Source organism: Panicum virgatum, chromosome 4N (assembly GCF_016808335.1).
Source record: "Panicum virgatum strain AP13 chromosome 4N, P.virgatum_v5, whole genome shotgun sequence".
In the NCBI taxonomy this organism is placed as follows: Eukaryota; Viridiplantae; Streptophyta; class Magnoliopsida; order Poales; family Poaceae; genus Panicum; species Panicum virgatum.
This window is the reverse complement of record NC_053148.1, coordinates 5,215,812-5,239,193: the sequence shown is the minus strand read 5'-3', so window position 1 is coordinate 5,239,193 and position 23,382 is coordinate 5,215,812. Positions and strand designations below refer to the sequence as shown.

Sequence of the window (23,382 nt, the reverse complement as noted above, 5' to 3'; positions counted from 1 at the left end):
CTATACATCCAGCACTTTAGCATATTGAGCGTCCAAATTTGCCGCATTCATCTCCTTCCTTGCCGTAGTCTGCACAAGACAATATTAAGGTTGTGAAATGAGAATGCATGAATTTTTGTATGAAATACTAAAATAGTGTAATTCCTATAGGAATCATTTGAAACTCATATATTCCAAATTGTTAGCGAAATGTTGTGTCCAAAGAAGTTATCATATCATTCCTCAAATTTTGCTTTAAAGGAATTTGTGAAATACATTTGTCGCGGTATTGATCTACCACACGTCATGCATAAACTAGAAACATAAATTACTTTGAAGGTGCAAAATAGTACTATGTTATATTGAAATTCTAACCTTTATGGTTGTATTTCTTAGAGCTTTGTCCATCTCCTCAAACACATCCTTTATTGTGGGACGCCCTATGCTTGAACTGGCCACACAAAGGGCTGCAATTTTCAATATCAACACGAAATCTTCTATGATAACTTCATTCCTAACACGTGGGTCTATGAATTCTTCCATTGGCTTTTTCCCATTGACGACATCCTTGGCCTTCAAATATATGACAATCACAATAAAGAAATAAAATTAACCAAAGAAAAGATAAAAGAGAGTTCATGTTATCATAATATAAATTAAGTAGCTCAGTTGGTAAAGATTCTTGTGGTGAAACCTACCCAGCCTTGTTCGAGTCCTCAATTGGGCATGGGTGCTCATATTTTCCTAAATTTATTTCAGGATGTAACCAGCATTAAGTAGCTCAGTTGGTAAAGGTTCTTGTGGTAAAACCTCTCCAGCCTTGTTTGAGTCCTCAATTAGGCATGGGTGCTCATATTTTTCTAAATTTATTTCAGGATGCAACCGGCATTATTCGTTCAGCAGTAGGTAAGCGTCTACTGACATCGAGACGTATGTGGTGACTTCATCAATTTCGAGATCTGCCGGCTCAGTCTATCAGAAGTATTCATAGGGGTAAGGTTCTGTGCGCGTATTCGTTTGGAAGAAAATATAACATTTCCACTAAAAGAACTTACCTTCTTTGTAAGAGAATCACGTGCAACAATGTCAAGTTCTATGACCTTCCTCCCTGACAGAAGCTGCAGCGCAACCACACCAAAGCTGTATATGTCACTGGCACAAGTGAGTTTAGAGTGTGTGATGTACTCGGGATCCATATACCCAATGGTTCCCCTCACATCTGTGAACACCTTAGTCTCCTCCATTTCCAGCATTTTGGCCAAACCAAAATCGGATAGCTTTGGCACCTTGTCCTCTGTCAGCAAGATGTTTGTGAGCTGGAACAATCCGAACAGAATTTCAGGTCTAGTATGTAAAGAGCTCCAAGAGGCAAGAGCATGTTATGGTTCAGAAGCAATCTCACGTTGTTATACCTGCAAATTTCAATCAACGTTCTCACCTTGATGTCTCTATGGACAATACAACCATCAGGGTGTGTGTGAAGAAACCTCAGGACAGATGCACAGTCCCTAAGGATCTTCACTCTTGTTTCCCATGGTAGAACAGAGTCACTTCCTGCCAATCAAGAACAGAACTTGCTGTACTAAGTGTTGGAGTAATGGGCTTGGCCCATTTATTCTAAAGCATTAAAAGAATTTAAAGCCCACTATTAATGCTAGGGAATCAATGTTTAATTCCGTACCGGGAATTGAGGAGGATCTCAACCGACTTAAAAGGTGGACTTCTTGTACACCACTTGTGAAGCCGGTAAGAGGAGGACGGTGAACCACACGCGCGCGCGCGCGCTCGCTCGCCTCGCCGGGCCGGGCCGGGCCGGGCCGGGCCGTGGCCGTGGCCGTGGCCGTGGCCGTGGCCGTGGCCGAGGCGAGGCGAGGCGCGGCGCGGCGCGGTGAGCAGGCCTCCGAAACCTTGCTCGCCTTGAGATCCTGCACGGGATAGGCGGGCAATCAGGTTTTTGGGTAACGCTTTAGCGTGACTGCTCAAAAATACTAAGGCTTTGCCCGATTGTACGACTACTTCCTGGTGGACGAGCCGAACGACTACGTCGACTACATTCTGGTGGCCGAACGACTACGTCGACTACATCTTGGTGACCGTTCGTGGGACTGCACTGCGAACTTCTTCCTGCACCGATTTAGTTCGACTACTTCGACCGAGGCCAACCGAGTAGATGTCTACTCCAGTTGGTAACAGCGCAGCCAATGCCTCCGGCAACGGCCCCGCTTTAGGGTACTCCCTGAAACTTTGGTTATTTATATTGTTTATGCTTATATGTGTGATAAGTATAAACATGTTCACATGTTTTATTTTACTCCTTAAAGTCATAGAAATATTGCTAGTTTATACATTTAATTTTGGAATTAAAATATACCGAAAATTGCCTAGATTTATAACAATCCAAAAACCTGATTATGTTAATAGGCTTTCGGTATCTAGCTTTGCTGCATCAATCAAACCATCACCTTTTGATGGTTCAAATTACAAACGTTGGCAAGAGCGGCTTATACTGTGGTTAACACTATCGAGAGTGATCCATGTGAAAGAGGGTAAGCCTGAACAATTCTCTCCAGAGGAAGGGAGTGCGTTCGATGAGGCTGATATCCTCTTTCGAGGCTTGATCATTAGTGTTCTCGGTGATAACCTGGTGGATTCTTATATCCGGCTGCCAACTGGCAAAGCTTTGTGGGATGCTCTTGAGGCTCAATATGGAGTATCTGACGCCGGGAGTGAGTTGTATATCATGGAACAGTTCCTTGAGTACAGGATGGTCGAAGACCGTTCTGTAGTGGAACAGGCTCATGAAATACATACTCTGGCAAAAGATCTCAAAAATTGTAGTAAAGAGTCCCCATGTGTGTTACCCAATAAGTTTGTGGCTGGAGGTATAATCTCTAAGCTGCCACCTTCTTGGAGGGACTTTGCTACTTCTCTAAAACATAAGAGACAGGAGTTCACAATAGATGGACTCATAGGGACTCTTGATGTTAAGGAGAAGGCGAGAGCAAAGGACATACGTGGGAAAGGAGTTGTTGGTGCTTCAAGTGCCAATCTTGTTCAGAAGAACAACTCCCATAAGAACAAGAAAAAGCCACCGCAGAACCAACCAAAGACTAAGAAGACAACCACTTTTAAGAAGAAGAAGAAGACGGGAGCTTGCTATGTGTGTGCTAGTACGGATCACTTTGCTGCAAAGTGTCCGAACCGCAAAGGCAACGACTCCGCCAACATGGTTATTAGCGAGCCTGGAGGAACTTCGGGGTACGGTAATTTATTACCTACTGTTCTTTCAGTCTTTGGTTCACCCGAGTGGTGGGTTGACACTGGTGCTAATATTCATGTTTGTGCTGATGCTTCTTTGTTCTCTTCTTACCAGACCGGCGGGACTTCCTCCTTGCTGATGGGGAACGGATCACATGCGCGTGTTCTTGGTGTTGGTACGGTAAATCTGAAGTTTACTTCGGGGAAGACCGTGCAGCTGAAGAACGTGCAGCATGTCCCCACCATCAAGAAGAATTTAGTCAGCGGCTCTCTACTGTGTAGAGATGGTTTCAAATTAGTCTTTGAGTCCAATAAATATATCTTGTCTAAGTTTGGTACTTTTGTTGGAAAAGGTTATGAAAGCGGAGGTTTGTTCCGTCTTTCTTTGTCAGATGTTTGTAATAAAATTGCATACAATGTTATTAACGTTGATGAAACAAATGTTTGGCATTCGAGGCTTTGTCACGTTAATTTTGGTTGTATGATGCGCTTAGCTAATTTGAGCTTAATTCCAAAGTTCACTTTTGTCAAAAATTCTAAGTGTCATGTATGTGTTGAATCAAAACAAACTCGTAAGCCTCATAAGACCGCGGAGGCAAGGAGCTTGGCACCCTTAGAATTAATTCATTCCGATTTGTGCGAAATGAATGGAGTGTTGACAAAAGGTGGTAAAAAATATTTCATGACTTTGATTGATGATAGTACTAGATTTTGTTACATCTATTTGTTGAAGTCAAAAGATGAAGCTTTACACTACTTTAAAATATATAAAGCTGAAGTAGAAAACCAACTTGAGAGAAAGATCAAAAGAGTTAGGTCAGATCGTGGTGGCGAGTATTTCTCAAATTTATTTACTTTATTCTGCGAGGAACATGGTATTATTCATGAGAGGACGCCTCCCTATTCACCTCAGTCAAATGGGGTTGCCGAAAGAAAGAACCACACTCTAACGGATTTGGTTAACGCCATGTTAGATACAGCGGGACTTTCCAAGGAATGGTGGGGTGAGGCTATATTGACTGCATGTCATGTCCTAAACCGTGTTCCTACAAAGAATAAAGAGATAACTCCTTTCGAGGAATGGGAGAAGAAAAGGCCAACACTGTCATACTTACGTACATGGGGTTGTTTGGCAAAAGTGAGTGTGCCAATAACCAAGAAACGTAAGCTTGGACCTAAAACTGTGGATTGTATCTTTCTAGGTTATGCTATTCACAGCGTTGGATATAGATTTTTAATAGTGAAATCTGGAGTACCTGACATGCATGTTGGTACTATAATGGAGTCCAGAGATGCTACATTTTTTGAAAACATTTTTCCCATGAGAGATGAAACAAGTTCATCTAGGCAAGAGTTCATCAAGGATGATGGCTCTGCTGAGCCGATAGAACACAATGAACATACACTTGTAGAAAATCCTGAGGAGGATAACAATGATGCTCTGAGAAAGAGCAAGAGACAAAGGACTGTAAAGTCTTTTGGTGATGATTTCATTGTATACCTCATAGATGATACACCCAGAACCATTGAAGAGGCATATTCATCTCCTGATGCTGACTATTGGAAGGAAGCAGTAAGGAGTGAGATGGATTCTATTATGTCTAATGGAACCTGGGAGGTCGTTGAACGTCCTTATGGATGTAAACCAGTTGGATGCAAGTGGGTGTTCAAGAAAAAGGTTAGGCCAGATGGTACTATTGAAAAGTACAAGGCTAGGCTTGTGGCCAAGGATTATACACAAAAAGAAGGAGAAGATTTCTTTGACACTTATTCACCAGTTGCCCGATTGACCACAATTCGAGTGTTACTTTCCTTGGCAGCCTCTTATGGTCTTCTCGTTCATCAGATGGACGTTAAGACGGCTTTCCTCAATGGAGAGTTAGAAGAGGAGATCTATATGGATCAGCCGGATGGGTTTGTATCAAAGGGTCAAGAAGGAATGGTTTGTAAGTTGTTAAAATCTTTATATGGTCTCAAGCAAGCGCCTAAGCAGTGGCATGAAAAGTTTGATAGAACTTTGACCTCTGCCGGCTTTGTTGTGAACGAAGCTGACAGATGTGTGTACTATCGCTATGGTGGGGCTGAAGGAGTGATTTTGTGCTTGTATGTGGATGACATACTGATCTTTGGCACTAGCCTTAATGTGATTAAGGAAGTCAAAGAGTTTTTATCTCAAAATTTTGAGATGAAGGATCTGGGAGAAGCTGATGTTATCCTTAATATAAAGCTGGTAAAAGAGATCAATGGTGGGGTGATTCTTACACAGTCTCACTATGTGGAGAAGGTGTTAAGTCGCTTTGGTTATAGCGACTATAAACCTGTCTCAACACCATATGATGCCAGTTTAATTCTTAGAAAGAACAAAAGGATAATGCGAGATCAGCTGAGATATTCTCAGATCATTGGTTCATTAATGTATTTAGCGAGCGCTACAAGACCTGACATCTCGTTTGCTGTAAGCAAACTGAGCCGGTTTGTTTCAAACCCGGGAGATGATCATTGGAAGGGTCTTGAAAGAGTAATGCGCTATCTGAAGGGGACAATGAACTATGGAATTCACTACACCGGGTACCCAAGGGTACTAGAAGGGTATAGTGATTCAAATTGGATTTCTGATGCTGATGAGATAAAGGCCACAAGTGGATATGTGTTTACACTTGGTGGTGGAGCTGTTTCCTGGAAGTCTTGCAAGCAGACCATCTTAACGAGGTCAACTATGGAAGCAGAACTCGCAGCATTAGATACCGCCACTGTTGAGGCTGAGTGGCTTCGTGAGCTCCTTATGGACTTGCCGATAGTTGAAAAACCGTTACCGGCAATCCTAATGAACTGTGACAATCAAACGGTAATTGTCAAGGTGAATAGTTCAAAGGATAACATGAAGTCATCTAGACATGTGAAAAGACGGTTGAAATCTGTCAGAAAATTGAGAAACTCCGGAGTTATAGCCCTGGACTATGTTCAGACGGCTAAAAATCTGGCAGATCAGTTTACAAAGGGTCTTTCACGAAATGTGATAGACAATGCATCTATGGAATTGGGCTTGAGACCCACGTGAGTCATTCTATAGTGGAAACCTGTCCTATGTGATCGGAGATCCCGTGAATTAGGATGGTGAAACAAACTAAAGTCTGACTGTGAGAAGAGAACCTTTGTGAAAAGGGCTCATTCCGTGTACATGGTGCATTTCTCTTCTAATCTGTATGGCAGGTTGGTTTATACCTTAATATGTGCCAGGTGGTTTCTTTTAAACAAATGAGTTGTTTTCTTGAAACAAAGATGTTGTCCTACAGAACATCTGAAAGGAACACACCTATATGAGTTTGACCACTGGTCATGGTCTATGAGAATTGGGTATTCTCTAGAAACTCATGAAGGGCCTGGAGTATGACTTATAAGCTCCAAACCGCGAGGATGCTTTTGCAGCCTAGTACCAGTGTAGGGCTCTGGTCAAACTTGTTTGCACAAAACTGGCAATTCAAGGCATAGTCCATTGCACAATTGTGAATAAGTGTAGCCTTTGTCCTAGATGGAAGTTCAACTTAACAGTCTCTGTCGAATACTGGTATATCAATGAGAGAATGAGGGTATTTCTAGTGTGGCTTGAATTTCTTGGTGGGGATTGTTGGAGTAATGGGCTTGGCCCATTTATTCTAAAGCATTAAAAGAATTTAAAGCCCACTATTAATGCTAGGGAATCAATGTTTAATTCCGTACCGGGAATTGAGGAGGATCTCAACCGACTTAAAAGGTGGACTTCTTGTACACCACTTGTGAAGCCGGTAAGAGGAGGACGGTGAACCACACGCGCGCGCACGCTCGCTCGCCTCGCCGAGCCGGGCCGGACCGGGCCGTGGCCGTGGCCGTGGCCGAGGCCGAGGCGAGGCGCGGCGCGGCGCGGCGCGGCCGGCCGGACCGTGGCCGTGGCCGAGGCCGAGGCGAGGCGCGGCGCGGCGCGGCGCGGCCGGCCGGACGGGCGGTGCGGTGCGGTGCGGCGCGGTGCGATGTGATGGCTATTTTGCCGTTGACAGCAATTAATCGTGCGATTAAACGTGCAATTAAATCTGTAATTAATGGCCATAACCGCATCACCTAAATGACTCTGATGGTGTCCAGGTTCAACGATCCTGAGCACCTGAGTCACTATATAAGGAGTGCCATTCCCCTCATCCATCCTACACCAGAGCACTGAGGCAACTCGGCTCCTCTCTTCTCCCTCTCCAGTTGCAACAACTGAGTTCCCCAACGCTAATTTCTGCGCGCACAGAATTAGCGTGAGCAGGCCTCCGAAACCTTGCTCGCCTTGAGATCCTGCACGGGATAGGCGGGCAATCAGGTTTTTGGGTAACGCTTTAGCGTGACTGCTCAAAAATACTAAGGCTTTGCCCGATTGTACGACTACTTCCTGGTGGACGAGCCGAACGACTACGTCGACTACATTCTGGTGGCCGAACGACTACGTCGACTACATCTTGGTGACCGTTCGTGGGACTGCACTGCGAACTTCTTCCTGCACCGATTTAGTTCGACTACTTCGACTGAGGCCAACCGAGTAGATGTCTACTCCAGTTGGTAACAGCGCAGCCAATGCCTCCGGCAACGGCCCCGCTTTAGGGTACTCCCTGAAACTTTGGTTATTTATATTGTTTATGCTTATATGTGTGATAAGTATAAACATGTTCACATGTTTTATTTTACTCCTTAAAGTCATAAAAATATTGCTAGTTTATACATTTAATTTTAGAATTAAAATATACCGAAAATTGCCTAGTTTTATAACACTAAGCTCAGAATAAACCTACTAGAAAATCTCAAAGCTGAATTGCCCTTACTCAGTAGGTTCTGGGCCAGGTTCCCATTGGCACAGTACTCATACACCAGGTACTGATCTCCCTCCTGATCACAGTACCCAAAGAGGCACACCAGGTTGGGATGCCTCACCTTGGACAGCTGCTCCACCTCCCTCATGAAGGATCCCGACATCGCCGTCTTGTGGATGTGCTTGATCGCGACAAGCTGACCGCTTGGTAGCACGCCCTGGTACACCTGGCCTGCGCTACCAGAGCCAAGGTAGATCCTGCTGTTCGCATAATTGATCGCTCTCTCAATCTCCTCCTTGGTGAACCTGTACAAGCCCGACCACCTGCTGGTCACCTCCACATGCACCCTGTTGCCTTGTGTTAAGGTGGGTCAATCAAACAAACCATGAATAATCATTAAATGCAGTAAGTTTTTTTTTTGTTCAGGTGATGGTATTAGATGTTCACATGTGGAGGATCTATCTACCTTGAGATGATTTCAGTGACTCTGCAGTAGTATCATCAGCTTTGTTCTTGTTCCTTAGGTATCTGGTGATCGCAATGGCGAAGCCAACCGCCAGTAATGCGAAAAGTATCAGGACTGCAAATGTGCTACCTGAAATTTACAAACACACTACAGTTAAAGATTTTATTAAGCATGCGTTGAGGCGCGCTTTGTGGACTCAACAGAAAGGCTTGGGCTTACGTTTTACCATGATGTACTCGCCTTCTGCAATTGTCAAAAGATATCTCATTAGATATACCATTGTTGTACTTTCATTCATACATGCAATCAACAATTTGTGGCCTAATTATCCGTTCCAGTAGTTCAGTTGGATGAGATGGTCTGACCATTCCCTAGAACTCAAATTTTTTAAGTTTTGCGAGTGCAACTATCCAAGTCAATCACAGACACACACACTCCCATACAAACAACTATAGCTCAATATAAGCATATCAGAATGGTATGTCTATTTCAGACCTGAAAACTGGGATGAAACAGTCTACGATAAAACTAGGCAGTCTTCTTACTACTCAAATATTTTTCAATTGAACCGCGCAAACCTGACTTAAAATCATGATTCGCCTTGCAGCCAGGGACAGCCACCAGAACCAGAATCAGACAAGATAATGCTTTCCCCATGCTTCACTATTACTGTCTTTTCAGTGCCAAGTTGCTAAACAGAGAGCCAGAGACTTGTCTAAAGAATTCTCTCCGCTGCATTCCTGTGGATCCAACCTTATATTGTCTCTCCTCCTTAGTAGACGTCGCGGATATTCGTCACTGGCATTTGGAACACCACTATTTAAATGTGTTCCCAAATTCTTATGCAACCGCATTGGCGTATGCGGATTAACGAATATTGATTGGTTGTGGAGGAGGGGAATTATGCTAGTATAACCCATACATGTCTCTTTCTCTGACATTGTTTGCATCGTTTCTTTCTTTTGTTATCAGAGCTTAAGAGGTTGTAGGTTTTGTGTTCTTTAACTGAGGTTACTTTTATGAGATCTGGACGTGCAGTTATGATTGAGTTTTGTTAAGCTAGCCATATACTTAGGTGAAAGCATTTCAGCGTAGTGTCATATGTTGCACAGACTGCATCCCCAGTTCCCCATACCGAACAACTATGATCACTAGAGCTTGTCGTGAGGGAGAGGTGGATCTCAGAGTCTTTTCCGAAAGATCGATTTCACTGTCAGAATCAGGTACAGGGGAAAGATCCACAAAGACAGTTGGGTGTGGCGATGCAGGCTCCATGGGTATTCCAGCAAAGAATTTCTCTGTGGTGATGACGTAGTGCAGTAGTTTCTTTTTTTTTGAAAAAACGTTTTTTTTCAAAAAATAAAGTGCAGTAGTTTCCGGGAAAATGTTAAAATACCTTCCAAAGTTTATTGTTGTGCTTAGATGATTTCAGTGACCTGTGATCAGGAGAGTTTGATGAATTCAATGCTACTCGCGATAATGAGGACGATGGCTAGCTACTGAACAGACCAAACAAGGATATTATTTTATTTAACTACTAAAAACAGCAAGCCTAGAAGACGGTGTTGCGTAACATATTTTAACTCAATATTGCTTAGATGAATTCAATGATCTGTGGTCAGGAGCGTTTGATGATTCCAATGCTACTTAGATTAATAAAGATGACGATGACTAGCTAATGACAGACCAACTAGTGTCTTATTTCATTTACCTATTATATAAAAAAAATACAAATTAGACGATGTCATGTAATAATACATATTTACTCATTCTATACAGACTAGTAGAGCGGACCCAGGCACATGTTTTTTAAAATTCTACTAAATAGAGAACTTCATATTCATAGTAAATCTAATATACAAGAATTTTATATTTGTAGCAAAAATGAGTCTCCATCAAATGAGCATAACACAGATTAAAGTTACTGAAATAAGAATTGCATTGTTCGATCTAAAATAAGGTGAAATAATCACCAAAAGTTAATTCAATATGCATATGTGTACAAATAACCATAAATTAAAATTGGTAAGGTGTCCTCCAGTGATGCAATTTCCAACACATCATGAAGGTAATGATAATTAGACAGGTTATTTTAATTAAAATTCGGGCTTCAAACAATCTGCATACAAGAAAACATCATCAGTATTGTCTGAGTAAGAAAATAAATGGATAAAATAATAGTTGTTAATGTACATCATAATAAAACTAGCATTTTCTTATGCTTCAAGACATCCTTGTAAACAATATTTTCAGCTCAAGACAGCCTCCAACAGATATGATCGATGATGATCGCTGACCTCGACAAGGACTCCATATCCGAACTCGAGGCTAGCTGATCTTGAATTGAACTTCGCAGCTCAAAGTAATTTACTGCCAGTTACTTCTAACTGAGAAATAACAGTGTGATTTATTCCCAGAAGCACCCTTCATTTTGCAAATCAGCAGCCAGTTCAATTTATTCATTTAATGACAGAACACAAGTTCAGGCCAACAGATCCGTCCTGTACCAAAGAAGCATCTCCATAAACACCAAAATTCAAATTTGCTTCCAGTTTGGTTCACTGAAGCTGCAAAAAAGTCGAGCCAAGTATGTGCACAGATTATGAAACTGCCGAAGGCTAACCAGCTCAGTGTATTCCTAGTCACAGCATCAGGTGTATCACATCTCACTAACGGTGGGAACAAATTTTCACAGCGCCCAGCAAAGGGGCAGACTATCCTTGGAACGAATCATGTAGTACAACATAGGGAGGATCTAATCTTCATAATCCATGCCATCATCATCGTCTAGCTCGGAACTGTCAACCCCGCCCATCAGTGATAGGAACACAAGGACTGCAACAAGTTGCGTGGCCAGGAAGTACTTTGCTCTTTGCCTGAATTTCTTTTCCTCTTCGGTCCGTTCCTTCTTGGCTTTGGGTTTTGGCTTATAACCTAGAGACCAGGACAATAAGAACACCAAACCAGTAAAGAATATGAGCAACACAAGTGCCAGAGATAAAAAGGGAAATGAGCCAGGTGATGTTCAAGCAGAATTTGTTATCATTCAACATTTCCTCAGTGCATTTTAGTTTTAATTATCTCACTTCCAAATGAAAGCACAAACAAGTAAAAAGTAAGAGAACAAATATTGTGTTAACCCCTGGACACTAACTTCTGACCAAATCTTCCCAAACATATCTGAGAAAAAATATTTTGCCAGATGAGCCCAACTACTACTATTATGTTTTGTTGGGCTCTTCGGGCCTAGCTATATAATTATATATTTTCCACTCCCATCCTATCTAAAGCATTGTTTGACACCGTTTCTTTTGGTAGAATTTCTTGATGCAATTATCCAGGATTACAGAAAGGATCAGTCTGCTAAAACGCTCTTTTTTCAGGGAAATACAATATGGTGTTCTTGAGAGCAGACACAGCATTACTTCGAAATGAAATGTATTTTGGAAGGGATTAAGTCATCACTTCATGCACAAATACTATTGCTAAATGCAGATGAGTAGACTGCAGAATGCAGATGGCTTTAAACAGTTCAATGTGTGCATATAATAATAATAGTGATTCGCAGTGGCAAAGACAAAATAATAATTTCCAGAGGAATATTTCAGTCTCTTCACCAGATCTAATTAAATATTGAATGGAACGCATTCTTGCATTAAACTTGAGTGACAAGCAACAGGAAAACCTGAAAGCATTGGCAGCTCCTGGACACATATAATGGGCACTAGAGGCCTAAAGCTTAGGCAGAGTTAGGTGTAAAATGGCATCATTCAACTTTTAATGTTAGGTTATCTAGTATTCGTGCTATAACTTTCAATCTCTGAATTTTGAACGTCTGACGGTCTGAGTATAGTGATCTGTTTGCTTACTTTGGCCAGCGGATGCTCTTTTCCTGGGGGTGGATGACGATGATGGACTGGGTGATGATCCTAACCCTGATGATGATGAGTCGTCCAGCAATTGGACCTTGTGGTGCTCGACAAAATTCACCAAGTTTTCATGCTTCTGCAAAGTGCCCCTCAGCACAGATGTGTCCTAAGAGCAGCAGAAGTAAGATCAGAACAAGCCTCAAAACATAGTAAGCATTTGCTTGACAGATTTAGGTTATAGCTAAGGAAATTCTTCACAGCATAGAGAAACAACTTAATTCCCCTACTGCTAACATTAGAAGCATTTGAGATCTGCACCTGCTCCTTCAAGATAATGTGCTTGTGCAAATTGGGCATGTGTGTTTCATCATTTTGTTTATGCAATTAGAAACTTTAGGCAGTATCTGTCATTTGGGTGTACATAGAAGTGTAGAAGGGGCGCTTACAGGCAATGCATTGAGGACAAAAAGAGCATGTCCAAGGAAAAGAGCATCAACATCTGTAGGGCTTCGCAAACAGAAACAAAAGAAAAATTAGTGCTCCATAAAAGGCGCATCAGGACAAATACCCAAGTGGCAGTAAGCATTAAAAAACTAATACAGAGCACAGACAAATAGAAAAATTGATAAAGACATGACTCAAGTAAAATAGATAAAGATCAGTTCTTTACCTATTATCAAATAGAAAGACTTGATCCCCTAATATCAGAGAAAATGCATCATATGCAGCACTTGCCTTCTGGTATATCTGTTTAAATCAGAAATTTGCATCAGAAGCTACTAGTGTGTCGCCAGGGGGAAAAAAAGGACTAGCAATGAAAGTAATGAGTTGGGAGTAGGAACCTCTTCTTCTTTCTCTGCAGCACTAAGCTTTGTTATACCCAGTAGTTGCTTCACATCTCTAGTTTTCTTCCAGTGGAGTATCTTTCCGATGGGCCAGGCAAGATCAGAGAAGTAGATATCATGCGCGATGCTTCCATCATCAACCACCCAGAGCTCATACTGCAAAGCATCCGCAAGCCAGGTCGAAACCATGGCCTTTGTGGACAGCACATCGGAAGGTGAAACACTTGGGTGCTTTGAGTTCAAGTCGACAATTTTCTCCCCCTTGAGGTATTCAATCACACCTCCTTTCTCATTGTTGAACGCCACGCAATCACCGAATTCGACATATGGTATGTGATCTGTGGAGCAGAATTAAGTTGTGAGCAGAGCAGTTGCCGCACACATGGCTCAACCAGCGAAGCGATTGCTTCACGTCAATGTGTGGCTCACCCCCCACCCCCCAAAAGCTATCAACAGGTTTATTTTATTTTTGTAAGGGGGAAGACACTATCTAGCAGCTGACGAACGGAGACGCCAGTAGCACAGCGAGATCCCAGCATGGCAACACCGCGCACGGAGCTAAGGCGATACGGGATGAGAGGGTAGGGCCGCGCGGGCGGGTGGGGAGCTCACCGGCATCGGGGAAGGAGGTGTCGATGTGGATGTCGAAGGGGACCTGCGCAAGGCGGAGGTAGAGGAGCACGGGGAGGCTGGTGGGGCAGCCGGTGGGGAGCCCGAAGCAGGGCTTCCGCGCCACCAGCACCTTCCGCTCCGCCGCCTCCCACTCTGCGGCGGCGGCCGCCGACGCCGATGCCATCGCCGGGAGAGTGGGCTGGGGTTTCGGCCTGGGGGTTTGCCTTGCGGAAAAAGGGTTTAATTTTGTCGCCTGCGCGTCTCCATCTTATTTCCCCGGACACGCCGGAGCGGGCCTTATCCAGCCCACTTGTAAAAGAAATTCCATTCAACCCATGTAAGAAAACCGCAGGGTCCAGCACATTCGTAGCGCGTTAGCAAGGCCTTCGGTGGAGCGCTTGCCGCCCGCGTTCGAGCGCTGCTCGGCCCGGGTTCGCACCAGTGTTCCTTGTTTAAATCTACAGCTTCTCACGCGTGGAGCTATAAAGGAAGTGTGATGCGTCTATCGTCTACGGAGTCATTCGGTGATTTCGAGAAAGACGTGGTCTTCGATTCTGAGTGTAGTTGTAGGGCTGTTTGTACGTGTATAGTGGTGTGAGTGAGGTGTGCGTATACATATATGAATAGATACTACAGCTATACCCAAATGAGAGGAGTTAAAAAAAAAGTCCATTCGCAACCTCACGGAATTCACAAGGGCATTTGGAAACGGCACAAGCCAATCGATCGGCATCGCAGCGGCAGGGATTTTCCGATGACCTGGCCGGGCTGCGCGGGCGCCTCTCCCGCCCCGTTTGTAATCGGAGATGTCTAATCCAAGCTGAATTGGATTGATTTTCATGGTCTCAAGTCGGACTGGAATTGGATGGCTGTGAAATTGCAGAGCAGAAGTAGAAATCAAATTCAAATCCGAACGTCGGTTGTTCACCATTTGAAGATACACATCCAAATCAGTGTTACCACTAGGCACCAACATCTTTTTGTGACACATTGGTCCTCGCAAGAATGGGCACGGCCTATGGTCTATGGAAGACCTGCCATCTCAGCTACCAAGAGCAGCAATGGATGCTCCATTATTCCAAGATTGTTTTAATTTGAGAGCTACACATAACAAGCATGTACTAGTGCCCATTCCTTCACTAGTTGAAGGAGCGTGCTATTGCTCGGTAGTCGACCAAGCTCGCTGCCTTGTCTTCAACCATGCAAACACACAACCATACACGCTTGGTATGTTTAGAGCAACTCCAAGAGTTCCTCATCTCTTTTTCTCATTCTTATTTTTTAGAAAAAAACATTCTTCAATAATTCCCTATCATAATTCCCTATCTAGTTCGTGAAAATTTTAGATTTTTGTATTATAGCACTTTCATTGTTATTTGACAATTAATATCTTATCATAAATTAATTAAATTTAAAAGATTCGTCTCATCATTTATAGTTAAATTATGTAATTAATTATTTTTTAACTATATTTAATATTTTATATATGTATCGAATATTCGATGATGGATATCTCTACTACTCTTTTTTTTCGTCATCCGAATATTCCTTTCAGATTCGTTCGTCCGTCCGCCTCTACGCGCGCGGTTCCGCCTGACCGCCTCTCCGCCCCCAACCCCGCTCCCCCCGACGGTTCCACCGCCCCCCGACTCCCTCACCCTCGCAATCGCTCGCACGTTGCCCGACCTCCTCCCCCACCACCCCCGCGTGCTGCCGTCGCCCCCAACCCCGCCCTCGCCGCCGGCCCTCGCCGCCGGTGCCCGCGCCCACCACCCTCGACGCCGCCGCCGCCGCCGCCGCCGCGCCCCAGCCTCCTCCTCCTCCTCCTCCCCCGCGAATCCCTCAGGCGCACGGTGCCCACGGCCGCCGCCCTCCACGCTCCGATTCGGCCTCCCCCACGCGCTCAGCGCCGCCTACGCCCCCACGCCTTTCTCCGAACTCGCGAGCTGCCGCCGCCGTGCCTTTCTCCGACCTCGCGAACCGCCTCAGCGCCACTAACGAAGGCCCGCCGTGCCTCTCTCCCCGAACCCACAGCTACAGCCAGCCTCGCAGGGCGCCTCTCTCCCCAACCCTCACCGTCCACCATCGCGTCGCGTCGTTCTCCCGCACCGCCGCCGCCAGCACATCGCGTCGTCCTCCCGCGCCACTGCCGGCCGTCGCGGCGTCACACGACGCCGGCCCCGAGCTCCTGTCCGGCGCAACCGCCGGCCCGTCGCGTTGGGATCCCGCGCAGGCCGCCGCATCCGTACTCGTTGTTTCCTGCTCCCTCCATCGGCCAACACCGCCAGGAGGCCAGACCGCCGACGGCGCCGTCGCCTGCTTCCTCCGTCGGCCAGCGCCGCCAGGAGGCCGCGTGTCTGTTCCTCGAACAGAACCGCCGCTTTCGGATCTAGCCGATTCCCCGCTGGTAAGTAGCAAAACGGAACCCCTCGACGTCCTCTCTCAAATCCTCCGTTCACTGCACTCTCCCATGCCAAAAATCGCCGGGAATTTGGGATGCATTGAAACCCTGAGGAACCATGGAATAGTTCTGCTTTTTTGTGTCTTGTACAGATCTTTTACATGTCAAATCCCAACTTGGAGCTATACAATGTGTTAACAGAATAATGATGCCCCATGATTTCCAACCATCAGCCTTGTTACCAAGTCATCCCCATCTTCCATCTCTATTTGCCTATACTATTTGCCTACACTTGGATCGGAAGTAGATACACTGAATGTTCAGTTACTGAGACGATGTAGCAGTGTCACTTAATGTTCAATTTTCTGTAGTAACACCTAATGAACCCTACAGTGTAAACTCATTGTTAGTCCAATGCCATCCCGCTCAGGGGCACTCGATGTTCAGTTTTCTAAACTAAAACCTAATGCAGCATATTAAACATTCAGTTCTCTAAAGAAAAACGGAATGGAAAACGTTAGGCAGTCCCAATAAATCCCAGTATCCATGTGAGTTTTAGGCAGTCCGAATCAATTCCAGTATCCATGTGAGTTTTAGGCAGTCCCTATTTGTATACGCTATCTGTAGTTACATTAGTCTATTTGTAGTGGATTTCAGTAGTTACATTAGTCTATTTCCCTTTTGAAACTTGCCAGGTCTGCAAGCTTACCTTGCATAGGAAGACCAACAAGAAGGCTCCATCCCCCTGAGGTACGTGGTAATCTAGCCACCATAATGCTCATCACTGTTTTCAGTTTCAGCAATGAATTTAGCCACCATAAATAAATTTTATTCCTCAGTTGAGCTGACTGCAGACCTACATGAAATGTAAATAAGATGGGCTGATTTATTTTAACTGTCTTTTCACCCATTCATGCTAAACTTCAACTTCAATATTATACATTTTCTATGTCACCCTTTACAAGGAATCACCAACCATCTGACCAAACTATGCAAATTATTTTCCTGGTAATAACCTAACCGGAAATGACTATTGCAAGAAGTCGAAAATCTGTTGAACACAAGCAGTTTCTTCAAATAGTTATAGCATTAAGAGAACTGTAGAAGGGAGCCTAACTGACCTGGCACCTAAGAATGCCGTTTTGGACATCAATACAGTTTTGTTAGGTCAGAGAGTAGACATCATAATTGATTAATCAATGGATCTTGCTTGTAACCATTAAAGTTTCAGTAACTTTGATCTATGTTCCTCATTCTGCAGTTCAACATGTATAAGAACCAGAAGGTATGGCATCCCATTTAGTGTGCAGAATAGTAGATTAGAGTAGGCATATAGGAGGTTAATCAGCTAGCAAGTAATGCCTTATCTGATCCATTATTCAAGACACACTGTCCTGCTTGTGGTTTTGAATTTGACCATAATATCCTACTTGTGCTCCTGAATTTTAGTAGAGAAAATGCAGATGGAACTTCTGTTAAACAGCTAGGTAGCAATTATTGGGATGTCATGGTGCCTGGCTTAGTGCTTAGAAAAGAAGAAAAAAAATCGCTGTTGTTGATGAACATGGAGCAGATTTGAAATTAGCACTACATAGTAACTACATTGCGGAGCATGTTCCTTTTTTATGACCACCTTGCTGACTGTAACAGGCTACACTTGATTTGCCAGGATGCACTTCATTGGCACATGGTGAGCTTCTGATGTCAATTAGGGTTAAAGATGTTTCTCTGCTGTGCTCAGGTGGGAGAACAAGAAATTAGCCTCGACTGCAGTTATTTGTCACAAGCAGGGTATAATAAATTCCTTCTTGTCTCCAGTACTTGCTAATACAATGCCTGGACATTTAAATCATGATTGCGCTTGCAGCACCCATATTCACTTAAGAGTTCCAAGGATCAAAGATCTTAGGATGCCTTGATCCCCCAAGATCAAAGATCTGGCTTTTTTAAGAAACATAATTATCTGAATGTGTGCTCTGTAGATCGTCATTAGTATCAGTTTCATTTTTTTTAGTAAAAATGGAACATGCCACCTTATTTTGATCGGATAAGTTTATTTGTCAATACTCATGGTCTTGCACACTGTATGGTCGATCTTATCAGAAACATCTTGCCAATTTTGTTCATATGCATTTGTTAATGCTAAACATCAATCATCTACCTTTCCTGATTACTGTTGCTCTTACTATTTTGCCTCTGTTCGGCTGGTCACCAGCTACAGGATTTCTTTCTCACATTCCTCCAGCTCCAGCCTCCAGCTCCAGCCTGCCGAACAGTATTTTTCTGTCACACCACTCCAGCTCCAGCCTCCAGCTCCAGCCTGCCGAACACGGTGTTTGTTTAGTATCAGTTACTGAACAGTAACCTCAAGATGTTCTTTTAAAGCTTCATTTCTTGCTGGATTCAACTCTCTGATTGCAGACCCTTCATTGGCTGCAGATAGTTGATCATTCATCACTGGAGGAATTAATGGCTCAAGGAGCACAGACGCATTTGTCCTATCACCGGCGAGGTTCTGGTGCACACCATGTTCATCCCCAAGCCCAACATCCTCATCAAGCTCTGCATCGAGCGCTGGCGTGCAGCAAACAAAATTCCAATCGACCAGGCGTGATGACAGCCGCAGATCCACCTGCCATTCCCCCTGAGGTGGAAGCTCTGTTCATGCAAGTCACTCTAATGCCGCAATCCCCTAGAAGCTCCAACGAAGCTCGCGACACATTGTTTCTCTTCCACGACATGCTCAACAAGGAGAGCTCAGCCATGCACCTGATTGGCAGCCACCCCGGGACGATCGCGAAGCTCACCTCTGTCCTGTCGGAGATGGTGCCTGGAACCTGATATATGTGTAATCTTCATTTGGAGGTGCAGGAAGGACTCTTCAATTTCTCTGTTTGCTTCCTCTTACTTCACTTCTTTATTGTTTTCTCTTAATAATCGCAGGTTTTGGTATGAGACCTGATTCCGTTCGGTTAAGCAACCAGTACCATGACACTTAATCGGTACTAACAAAAGCCTTACTAGCAATCGTCTCAGTTCTATGTGGCAACATTTTTTTTGGATCACATAACATGGAAACCAACATCACTGAGTTGTACAGGTAATCTTAAAGTGTTAGATGCTTGTGTGTTTTTTGCTTTGTTATGAGCTCTTCATAATGGTAACCATAGACCTAGGGCAATCCTTACTTTATCGAATCTTGAACATTATTATTGCTGATCCAATTCATACTTGTGAGACTAGGCAAAAAAATAATTTATTTTCTTGGGATCACACTTGATTCCTGCTGGGTGTTCTTGTCTTTGCTGTTATGCCATCTAAGACTTAATTAACTTGTTCTTCTATATTATAATCACAATGTTTGGATTGTTTGGAAAATAAAATACTTGGTGGTATTTTTTGTGAACTGTAATTAGTTCATGTAAGTGTCACATGACAAGCTTGATCTTTCAAACTGCATAATGCTGAAGTACTGATGCTTTATTTTCTCATCCTGCAGATCGTAGTAAAAGGTTTGAATTTTGGGAGGAGATTTTGCAGCAATTACCAATTGAACAGGTAACATTATGAAACTTTAGTGGAGTGGAAGTTTAATTAATTTATACTATTTGGGCCATTTGCAGCACTATAGGGCTAGGCTCTTTGCTTTACCTGGTATGACACTTCAAATCGAGACAATGTGGCACTTTCAATCAGTGTTATTCCTACACAGCTTGAATACTCTAATGATGTTCATACCAAATTATATTGTTGATAAGATATTTAGTTTTTAGTGTTGATCAAACACTAGCTACCTTTATCACAAACGTAACTCAAACACTAGAAATATTTTCTACTCCCCTGTCCTAAAAAGACTGTTGTTTTAGAAAATTTTAGGCATATTACTCATCCTGAGAAATAATTTTGTTACCCCAAATTACTTCTAGCAATTGTGATTGAAAATGTGTTGCTTAATTGGTTTTCTAGGTCCTCAATGAATGCATGTGCATTGGAATCAGAAAAATAGCATTTACTAAATATTCGATTGGCTCTATGCGTTTTTCTATACAATTTTTTCTTGGTACTTGGTATTTCTTTAATTGGATGGATCTCACTACAAGCTAAAAACACTCTTTGTGGGATAAAATTTCAATGCTAAAAAACAACACTTATTTTTGGAAGAGGGAGTGTATAGAGATTCTTACGCCATAGCGAGTTTTGGTCACTTATTTATCTATTATATTGCTTACCTCCGATGTTACAGATCTTATAATTACTTTCATCTATGCAGTCCTATACTTGGTGTATTAGACGTTATGGTGAACTTATCGTGCCTGCTTGCTGTTTCAAATGGGCTACAACTTCATTGATTTATTTGTAGCTTGAGTGATAGCCCAATGGAGTTTTATTGTCTGATCTATTGCTACATATGGCCCGTGCTAATGAATGGATGACTAATAATCCGTATTATATTGTTCCTAGAGGAATTAGGGAGATTGTCATGGATCATTTTACTTTTGTATTAAATCGTACATGTAACCTTCTCTACAAATTTAAAGATGTGCTTGTTATTTGACATGTGGATATGTACATATGCCAGTACCGCATGAACAACATGGTGAGACAACAACGACCTTTGCGTGTATGTTTTTTCTATTGGTCATGATAGCATTGAAGGACTATTGTCCTGTGAAAGATTTTGAATGTGAATCAGAGTACGTGCAGCTATGCGAATTTAGATTACAGATGGACATTAAGTTCAAAAAAAGATTACAGATGGACAGTTATGTGCGACAATACCTGTTGCTGTTCAAAAAGTTTGCTCACTATCAGAGTGTATTGCAATATAAATTTATTGCATCCCATTACAACACACGGGCACAAACAGTAATGATAAAAAAAATATTTTAAAAATATTTTGCCCGTAGCAACGCAGAGGCACAACACTAGTTATAGAAAAAAACTTGGAACTAAACATGGTCTTCGTCAGCCTCCAAGCCTTTAAAGGTAGCCCCCGATCGCCTTCTTCGCCCTTTGCAGGGGAGCCTCGTTAGGACTCGTCACGGATCCAACGGCCAGGAAGCAAGGGCGGAGAGACCGACTCCCCAGATTCACTTAAATCGCGCGGCTCCGTTTCCCTTTCTTGTCTCACAAGTAGATCTGTTATAAAAAAAAAAAGTAAATCTCGCGTTTAACTTCTCCCGAGTCGCCTCCCCCGAATCCCCAATCTCGCAAACCCCAATCTCGCCGCCGCCGCCGCCGCCATGTCTCGCCGCTATGACAGCCGCACGACGATCTTCTCGCCGGAGGGGCGTCTCTACCAGGTGGAGTACGCGATGGAGGCGATCGGCAACGCCGGGTCGGCCCTCGGGATCCTGGCGGCCGACGGCGTGGTCCTCGTCGGCGAGAAGAAGGTGACCTCCAAGCTCCTCCAGACCTCCCGATCCGCCGAGAAGATGTACAAGATCGACTCCCACCTCGCCTGCGCCGTCGCCGGGATCATGTCCGATGCCAACATCCTCATCAACACCGCCCGCCTCCACGCCCAGCGCTACGCGCTCGCCTACCAGGAGCCCATCCCCGTCGAGCAGCTCGTCCAGTCCCTCTGCGACACCAAGCAGGGCTACACCCAGTTCGGAGGCCTCCGCCCCTTCGGGGTCTCCTTCCTCTTCGCCGGGTGGGACAAGCACCACGGCTTCCAGCTCTACATGAGCGATCCATCTGGCAACTACGGCGGGTGGAAGGCCGCTGCTGTTGGGGCTAACAGCCAGGCCGCGCAGTCCATGCTCAAGCAGGACTACAAGGACGGCTTGACCCGCGAGGAGGCCGTCGCCCTCGCGCTCAAGGTCCTCAGCAAGACCATGGATTCCACCAGCTTGACCGCCGAGAAGCTGGAGCTGGCCGAGGTGTTCCTGCAGCCCGGCACCGGGGAGGTGCAGTACCAGGTGTGCTCCCCTGAGGCGCTGGGGAAGCTGCTTGCCAAGTCCGGCCTCACGCAGCCAGCACCTGAGGCTTAATGTGCTGGATTGCTGTGGCTTGTGATGCCTATTTCTGCTCTTAGATATGGTTTGAGCAGTTATGCTTCTGTTGTCTGAACTAAGATATCCGAGAATTATGTGTTTTAATTTTATGTTCAGCATGCTTGATCCATTAATGCTTCATCTGTATCAGTGGATTGCCTTGAACTTGTTGCAAATTGTTGGTTTCTATCTGCTTAGCTCGATTGTTGTGATGATTAGGGAGTATGGGAGACAAATATAAGCCATCTGGATCATACTACTGCTACTGTCAACTGTGCACCAGGAAAAGTGTTAGTTTTAGGGTCCTGCTTGTTTAAGATTATCTATGTGCTTCTGCTGTGCTTGGTTGTGTTGCAATTGGGACTAGTGGAAGTTAAGGGAACTTAGAAAACCTTTTTTTTTAAAAAACTAAGTACTATTTATGTGAGGTTGACCCATCAGGACAATGTTAGTGTTTTATCCAGCATCTGTTCTAAGACTTGATAAACTCCTCAGTACATCATGGCCCAAACTTTTCAATCCCCTCTTGCAAGTATAAACTTGAGGTCAATATCTTCGGAGCATGTCCATTGTACTTTTCTATTTCTGTTCGTGCTGATAATGTTTATCTGGGTATTCCTTCTTGTTATCCTTTTTTTGGATGAATCATGTCTTTTGCACGTAAATCAAGTGAAGTATTATTTGGTTATATGCCTACTAAAGCAATATAGCATCTGTGCTCCTGTAGGGAATGATCATACTGTATATCTCTGACGACCTTAAACTTTGGACAGCACAGTACTGAGATTTGAGTACCAAATACCATACCTTCATATTATATCACCATTGTAGATTTCATTCTCTCCTTTTTCTCTTGGTTGCATACCATACTACTGTTCTTCTAATTAACTAGTTTTGTGCTGAGGAACCAAGTTGCCTTGAAGTACCAAGTTTTCTGAACCCTGTGGTGTTCATGGTGCATGTTTCATATCAAATTGGTTTGTGTTGCGACTGTAATGTGTTCATGGTCTCTTACTGGTAACTAATAGTTTCCTCCTTGCCTCGGTTCCTTGGCTGGGTGTGAAACTAGAGAATGCAAATCAGGGAAGATTTTGGTTGGATGCTGCAGAATGATGAGATGATTTAGTATTTGA

At 43.8% G+C, this 23,382-nt stretch overlaps 3 protein-coding genes across 3 annotated transcripts; 1 reads left to right on the top strand and 2 right to left on the bottom strand.

Moving 5' to 3' along the window:
• LOC120669626 (probable serine/threonine-protein kinase PBL28) lies at nt 1–9,180 on the bottom strand. Its single transcript, XM_039949428.1, has 8 exons — nt 9,102–9,180; nt 8,743–8,766; nt 8,524–8,652; nt 8,070–8,411; nt 1,418–1,533; nt 1,035–1,295; nt 355–552; nt 1–69 (listed from the first exon to the last, which is right to left on the bottom strand). Exons 1-8 carry the CDS (start codon nt 9,178–9,180, stop codon nt 1–3), a joined length of 1,218 nt encoding a protein of 405 aa, XP_039805362.1.
• A 1,772-nt stretch (nt 9,181–10,952) lies between these two features.
• Nucleotides 10,953–14,094, bottom strand: LOC120670270 (mitochondrial outer membrane import complex protein METAXIN-like). The gene is made up of 6 exons (XM_039950358.1): nt 13,850–14,094; nt 13,235–13,575; nt 13,063–13,139; nt 12,839–12,899; nt 12,393–12,558; nt 10,953–11,457 (listed from the first exon to the last, which is right to left on the bottom strand). The coding sequence occupies exons 1-6, from the start codon at nt 14,031–14,033 to the stop codon at nt 11,279–11,281; spliced, it is 1,008 nt and encodes a 335-aa protein (XP_039806292.1). The 5' UTR covers nt 14,034–14,094; the 3' UTR covers nt 10,953–11,278.
• Nucleotides 14,095–21,379: 7,285 nt separating this feature from the next.
• Nucleotides 21,380–22,446, top strand: LOC120670016 (proteasome subunit alpha type-4-2). Its single transcript, XM_039949971.1, has one exon. It carries the CDS (start codon nt 21,494–21,496, stop codon nt 22,244–22,246), a length of 753 nt encoding a protein of 250 aa, XP_039805905.1. The 5' UTR covers nt 21,380–21,493; the 3' UTR covers nt 22,247–22,446.
• Nucleotides 22,447–23,382: the final 936 nt, after the last annotated feature.